Below are 6,572 nucleotides of genomic sequence, written 5' to 3' on the forward strand. Positions count from 1 at the left end.
GACGTGATCTTGCATTCGCTCCTATCAGCTTCTATTACCGTCTGTTTCACTAACCGCGGCGACCCTGGTGCGCAGGACTTGCATGAAAATCGCCTAGGAAAATTGCTCGCCCCCCACCGTACAAGTTTCTGGGCTTGGGTGCCCTGGGTGCCCTCGACTCGGTTGGCATCCAGTTGGTATCCAGCGTTCCAGGCAGTCCCAGGTGTTTCAGGTGCGTCTGGGCGCATCTAATGCTCGTATATCGTTCCGAGTTGGTGCATGATGTAAAGGCAATCTGCCCGGGAGGACTCGTCGCGATTTCGCTTTCTTTATCGGTGCTCGGAATGGCTTCGTTCGGAAGATTCAGAGCAAGAAATAATCAGGAGCTCGTACAACATTTAAAGAGCAAGTATTTTTTCATTGGCCGTCTTTGTTAGGTTATAAGCAACCCCAAGGTGAACGCGTGCATGCGTTTGTTGAAAATAACCAAATTTCTCCACTTGGCATGCTACGGCTTGTTCCAACTACTCGATCCCAAGAATTGTGATAACACCCGAATAGTCCCGTTTAAAGATGATACGAGTGGTTTTAATGATATTTCGACTTCTCTCTTCTCGTGACGTGTTACTTTTGATTTTTAGATTCAAGAATTATTAAGTCCAACAGAGTGTACGAAACGATGAACTCCGTGGACAGGGGAAATTATATATCGCCCTCTTACGCGTACATAGATTCACCACAGGGGATCGGCTACGGAGTAACCATTAGTGCACCTCATATGGTATGAAATTCTACCAATTTCTTTACAATATATCATTTTTTCATTTACAAATACCCTGCAGAAGTAATATATTGTATGAACGATCTTGATGGAGCTTTTAGGAACTCGTTACTTTGTTACGAAGAAAGGACCCGTGACCTCTTAGTCTTTTTAAATATTTAATAATATTAACTTCAAAGGTGATATTTCTACTTAGAAAGGGGATCGGTACTGTTTAGCACGCACATGCCTTGGAATTACTCGAAGACAAACTGCAAGACGGCGGCAAAGCTCTGGATGTTGGATCGGGCTCTGGCTATCTGACGGCCTGCTTGGCAACTATGTTGGGTCCGCAAGGAATAGCAGTGGGAGTCGATCACATTCCCGAGTTACAAGAAATGGCTACGCGTAATATTCAGAAAGACAACGCTCAGCTTCTCGAAAGCGGTCGTGTTAAACTAGTTGGTCAGTTGTATAGCATTTATATGTTTATAAGTAATGCGCTATTCCATTAATGCTACAATCTGCAATTTTAGTAATAGACTTTAAATTATTGTAACTCATGAAAATTCTATAAAATCTGAACTATATTGCAAACAAGTTAGTACCAATGCTAACATTTCTCTATTATTATGTTTGCAGTGGGGGATGGAAGGTTGGGCTATGCTACCTACGCGCCATACGACGCAATTCATGTAGGAGCCGCGGCTAAAGAAATTCCACAAGCGGTTTGTAGAGTGTATTTATTTAATCAACGAAAAATAAAAATGACCTTTTTTAACATCAAATTATTTTGTAGTTGATAGATCAGCTTGCTCCTGGAGGTCGCATGATAGTCCCAATGGGTCCAGAAAATTCGGATCAAACGTTAGTTCAAATCGACAAAACGATGGACGGAGAAATTAAACGTAAATCATTAATGGGAGTTGTCTTTGTTCCTTTGACGGACAAAGAACGTCAGTATCGGTCATGAAAGTGGTGTTGCATAGAGTGAAGCCCTTTATTTATTTAATTTATTTATTTCCCCTTATCCAAGTCTCGCCAATTGTTGAGACAAAGCTTAAATAGTTACTATCGATCCAACATGACTGGGAATTCATTCAACTATTGTTATCACATAATTATGCTTCAAATTTATTATGCTAATGAAATTGAGATCTATCGCAAGAGCAATTTAACCAAGTAACTGTAAAGATCTGCACAACGGAGTACAACCTGAATAAAATGAACAAATGATCTGCTGGAATGTTATTGTCTCTTTTAACCAAAGGTCAGTTTTTTATCTTTGTACAATTAATTAGGTATACAAATATACTACAAGCTATTTCCCCCCTTAAATCCCAAGAAGGCAATTGATTGACAGAACGTTTAATGACGTACAAATGCATTTCTCTTGCAGGTGGGATGAAAAAGATTGTTGAATCGGTAGGTAATTATGTTTGAACCCGCGCGGAATGAGAAACATGGAACAGTTTCGATGCTCTAGGTGATACCGACCGCTGCGAAACGCGGGGCTTGGGTACGGTGGTCACTCTGCTTCAGAGATAAATTAGTTCCCTAAGTTGGCCGCCATTAGGGGCGAGTGTTTGAGCCGCCTGTATGCTTCACCGAGGGCAGCACAAGCTATCGCGCACCTTGCCCGCAACAACCTCCCAACTCATCTCTGTCTGCTTTGCTTTGTTTTAACGTTTCCCAAGATACGTCCGTCGTAGTGTCGTCAGTATTCGATAATTCATCCGAGCTCATTCGTATCTATTGTAATGAAAGTGATCCCACGTATTTTCTGGGAAAACAAGCCTCAAGTCACGTTTGACCTCACGAGAATACCGTTCTAGTTACGTCGGAATTGATCGGTTGTTTACATAGAAGACGTTCGTTGAATAACCTCTTCAAACGGAATTATGGTAAGTCACTGTATACGACGTGTATTATGCCGTTATGCACATTCCATTATGGGATTATTTTACAGGCCCAGGAAGTAGAGGAAACAATGAAACGCATTCAATCTCACAAAGGAGTAGTTGGGACTATAATTGTTAATGCCGAAGGTATTTCATGTAGAGTTTGTTTATATGACATTATGGTCTCAAACCATAACTAACTTTTAAACACTCATTTTGCTGATGAAAATGCTTGAAAGTAGCTAATAGTATGTTTAAAAAATAAAAAATAGGTATCCCAATAAAATCTACCTTGGATAATACAACAACTGTGCAGTATGCTGGATTGATAAGTCAACTGTCCGACAAGGCTCGTTCAGTCGTTCGAGATTTGGATCCAACAAATGATTTGACATTTTTACGTATACGAAGCAAGAAGCATGAAGTTATGGTAGCACCCGATAAAGAGTTTATTCTTATTGTCGTGCAAAATCCAGTGGATTAACATGTATGTAATTATAGTTTTATGCTTTATAATAATTTATTAATAAATCATCGTATGGAGAACTTATTAATAAGCCTAAAAACTTACGAAATTTGTTGATAAAAATTATATGTGTAGTCATAAATATGTGGACTTCTGAATTAAACCTTTAATTTCCATCAAATGATTATAAAATTTAGAAATTCTGATCTCACACTTTGAAGTTTGGCATCATTTTGATCTCAAAATCTTTTATTATTATTAAATGATATTTCACAGTGAAATTTAGGAACTTAGAAGACTGAACTTTGACATTTTTGTTTATCAGTAAGCTCCCCAATGCGGTGGTTGGTGAAAAGGAGAAAGAATTGTTTCATTTTGCTTTTCTGCTTCTAAATTTTTATACTATCTCCCATAAAATTTCCTTCACTTTATATTTGAACTGTATTAAAACAATGATTACACATGCTGTGGCTGTATTTGAAGTCTCCCCAAATAAATTTTATTTTTAATTGGTTAAACGAAGCAGAAAAGTATAGGCATTGCATAGAATGAAAATAGTGAAGATTATGAGTAGGGGAGGATACAGGAAGAAAGACATTAACAAGATTTTTATTCATGCTAACGTATAATAATTTATCTTTACTTTAATCATTGTAGAACGAAAATGATACATATAGTGACAAAGGTAAAAAGTTACGTTATACCAAATCTAAAAGTAATTGACTAAATTAAATTAATTAAACGTAACTATATTAATTAATTAATCGCCAATAAGGAATGATCATTGTCCAGGACCGGATAATGATTTGTCCATAAATTTCTTCTTTGCAAAGCAAAGCCACCATTTACTTGGCTTGCCATCCTCTCCATAGATTTTCTCAATGAGTCGTATGCCTGTCTCCTGCCTAATTTGTTGCAAGTATTGCCGCATCAGATCTAAATGGAAGAATAACTTCATTCTTGAAATTTTATTATCATTGCACAAACCGTTATATAAGAAGGCAATTCAAAGAGAACCAGAGATTGAATCTGGATTCCTTTAAGTTCAAATCTCTAAGATAAGAATGGATTGAAAAATAAAATACACCCAAACTGCTTACCCGCTTCAGTTGAATTGACTGGCTTTGCATATACAGAATTTAAAGGAAAACCAGGATCACCGGGTATATCAAATTTAGAAACTGCCAAGGAATACAACTCGCCTAATGCTTGATTTGAAGTTGCACACTTCTGCAACTTTTTCAGACATTCTGTGATATAGAGCGTAATGTAAATCAAAACTCTATCAGCTTCACTCTGGAAAAGGTGGATTTACCGATTAAATAATTGTATACCCTATTGCAAGGAATAGCTGGATAGTAATGAAAATATGTGTTTTGTTAAATTACTAGGGTAAGGTAAACCTACCTTTATCTCGTATGTTCTAAAAAAAACGTTTGCTCTAAATGAATATAAAGCTTCATCAATTATATCAAGCTCTTGATTATTGAAAGTAGGGGCTGGTCCTCTGAAAGATGTCTTCAGTGGCAAAAGAGCCATATTTCCAAGCATTGAATTATTGTCAACAAAAGTCGAGTGATAAGCCTAAAATTGAGTAGAATGTATTTAAAAAAGCCTGTGATCATTTTTCTCGGTACTTGAGAACACGCCCAACTAGTATTGCGTTTAAAAATCTCTTCTTAAATGTAATTTTTATACAATACATGCAAACCGTTACTATGTCATTTTCTAATTTAAAACTGTTTTCCTTGGTTTTTCAATTAATATCAATTTTTGTCAAGATATCTGATATGTGTCCCCATTGATCCAGATATGAATCATGTTGCATGATTAATCGTAAAACATGCTAGTAAAAGACATTTGTAGGAGTAGAACAAATTTGTTAAAACCCAGTCAATGTTGCCTGTCTAGAATTGTGATCTAGGCACTTCAATGAAATGAAAATAAGTGTCTTAAATGGTAAAATTAATTTTGAGCGCATTTCCAAATTTGACAAGAATACTGTATTCTTAAACGCTACGATATACAAAATGTAGACAATATTGCATATGATAATGATAGATAAATTGATAAATACCGGCATTCTTTGTCTTTTTTGGAAACTGTGTAACAAGATAACACTTATATCGTGCAAAAAGTTAAAGAAAATTCAGTACATATGAATGGGATAACTATTTGCACGAATCAAGTAAATGACTATACGAGCCAACACGAGCCGTAGTCAGCCACGGTATAATAGTTAAAGTGGGCTAAAAAGTGGTTATGCTGTAGCCTGGTAGTCATCGACGTTATTTAGCGATGTTTAGCGGTCACGTACCGAAACTGATCCACGCTTGGTATTGACGTGCTCCTTTGACGCTAGATGTCGCTACGGGAAAAATGAGGTGGCGTCATCAGCTAGGTCAACGGTACCTATATACGCAGTTCAGCAAACATCGCAAGCGACGCTTCGATAGGGTAACGCGTAATCACATTTTGGTTCGCCGTGTAGTGAGAAACAGGCTGGCGGCGGCCATCTTGCGTCGAAGATAATTCGGGTTACGTCCATGGCTCTCATCGTTGATCTCGTTTTATATTTTTCTCATTATACGTGCATACAGTAACCGCGGAAACAAAGTCCCGTTTTCAAGTAATTTCCGCCGGGGAGAAACACATGACGCGAATACCTAGTTATTTGGAAGAAAACAGGTAGGGTATTTTGCTTAGCCAATCGTAAGGGAGGTGTCGCCATCTCGAGAACTCGGACCATTGGTCGGCTCCATCGGAAGGGGCCAACGAGAGAGGCGCTCGCCGCGAGGCGCCAGTGTCGCGCTGGACGCAGAGGAGGCTCTCGCGCGGTCGAGTTTCCCGTCCAGCTCGTCGGCGTCCTTGGCCGCGGAGGGCAGTGCGGGGTGGGGCGTCGTTGACGTCACGTTCGGGAACGTCCGGCAGCGCTCGAGTGGCCCGATCTCGCCCGAACGGGTCAATGTCTGAGGAGGCATCGAAAAATCCGTGGGCTGCGTGTGGTGTTCCCGTGCTGCGTCCCGAGTCTCGTCTCGGGCAGAGATTTCCCCGCGGACTCGTGGCGCGACCCTTCGACGCCTCGACCCGGTAGGCTGCTGGGTGCCCTCGACGGATCCCGGGGTCGGCGGCGGCGGCAGCGGCGGCGTTGGAACGCGGCGGCGGCGGCGGCGAGTGTTCGTGGCAGAGGCGCCGAGGGTGGGAAAATGTCGTGCGCGAGAGACTGAAGGTGGTGGTGCGCGCGAGGCGGGCGAGGCGGGCGAGGCGAGCCTTGGACAGGCACGGGACGAGGCCCGACTTGGATTCCAGGAGCGGCGACTCCAGTTGGCGCGGGTGAACCTCCGAAGCGGCCGCGGCGCGCCGCGAGAGCGACGAAGACGCGCGTAGCCGGGCTCGGGCGGAGCGAGCGAGAGGAGGCGAGCAGCGGCTGCGGCGGCGGCGGCGGCGGCGGCGGCGGCGGACGGAC

The 6,572-nt window shown here is 41.4% G+C and overlaps 3 protein-coding genes across 3 annotated transcripts; 2 read left to right on the plus strand and 1 right to left on the minus strand.

Annotated features, from left to right (window-relative positions):
• Positions 1–50: 50 nt before the first annotated feature.
• On the plus strand, positions 51–1,985 carry LOC105696541 (protein-L-isoaspartate(D-aspartate) O-methyltransferase). Its single transcript, XM_023434434.1, has 5 exons — positions 51–384; positions 621–760; positions 979–1,204; positions 1,382–1,467; positions 1,539–1,985. The coding sequence occupies exons 1-5, from the start codon at positions 231–233 to the stop codon at positions 1,710–1,712; spliced, it is 780 nt and encodes a 259-aa protein (XP_023290202.1). The 5' UTR covers positions 51–230; the 3' UTR covers positions 1,713–1,985.
• A 244-nt stretch (positions 1,986–2,229) lies between these two features.
• On the plus strand, positions 2,230–3,250 carry LOC111673841 (dynein light chain roadblock-type 2). The gene is made up of 3 exons (XM_023434435.1): positions 2,230–2,643; positions 2,709–2,787; positions 2,913–3,250. Exons 1-3 carry the CDS (start codon positions 2,641–2,643, stop codon positions 3,122–3,124), a joined length of 294 nt encoding a protein of 97 aa, XP_023290203.1. The 5' UTR covers positions 2,230–2,640; the 3' UTR covers positions 3,125–3,250.
• A 468-nt stretch (positions 3,251–3,718) lies between these two features.
• LOC105696542 (actin-related protein 2/3 complex subunit 3) lies at positions 3,719–5,326 on the minus strand. The gene is made up of 4 exons (XM_012419099.2): positions 5,184–5,326; positions 4,514–4,690; positions 4,207–4,402; positions 3,719–4,042 (listed from the first exon to the last, which is right to left on the minus strand). The coding sequence occupies exons 1-4, from the start codon at positions 5,187–5,189 to the stop codon at positions 3,888–3,890; spliced, it is 534 nt and encodes a 177-aa protein (XP_012274522.1). The 5' UTR covers positions 5,190–5,326; the 3' UTR covers positions 3,719–3,887.
• Between the last annotated feature and the right edge of the window lie 1,246 nt (positions 5,327–6,572).

The sequence above is a fragment of the Orussus abietinus genome, unplaced genomic scaffold (assembly GCF_000612105.2).
Source record: "Orussus abietinus isolate OABI.00-Male unplaced genomic scaffold, Oabi_2.0 scaffold15, whole genome shotgun sequence".
NCBI lineage: Eukaryota > Metazoa > Arthropoda > Insecta > Hymenoptera > Orussidae > Orussus > Orussus abietinus.

Coding starts and splice junctions, on each gene's coding strand:
- LOC105696541 (XM_023434434.1), top strand. CDS start 231: ATGCTCGTATATCGTTCCGAGTTGGTGCATGATGTAAAGGCAATCTGC. Junction 761..978: donor CCATTAGTGCACCTCATATG/GTATGAAATTCT, acceptor GGTACTGTTTAG/CACGCACATGCCTTGGAATT. Junction 1,468..1,538: donor CTAAAGAAATTCCACAAGCG/GTTTGTAGAGTG, acceptor ATTATTTTGTAG/TTGATAGATCAGCTTGCTCC.
- LOC111673841 (XM_023434435.1), top strand. Junction 2,788..2,912: donor TATAATTGTTAATGCCGAAG/GTATTTCATGTA, acceptor AATAAAAAATAG/GTATCCCAATAAAATCTACC.
- LOC105696542 (XM_012419099.2), bottom strand. Junction 4,403..4,513: donor TTAGAACATACGAGATAAAG/GTAGGTTTACCT, acceptor CACCTTTTCCAG/AGTGAAGCTGATAGAGTTTT. Junction 4,043..4,206: donor AGTCAATTCAACTGAAGCGG/GTAAGCAGTTTG, acceptor TCTTCCATTTAG/ATCTGATGCGGCAATACTTG.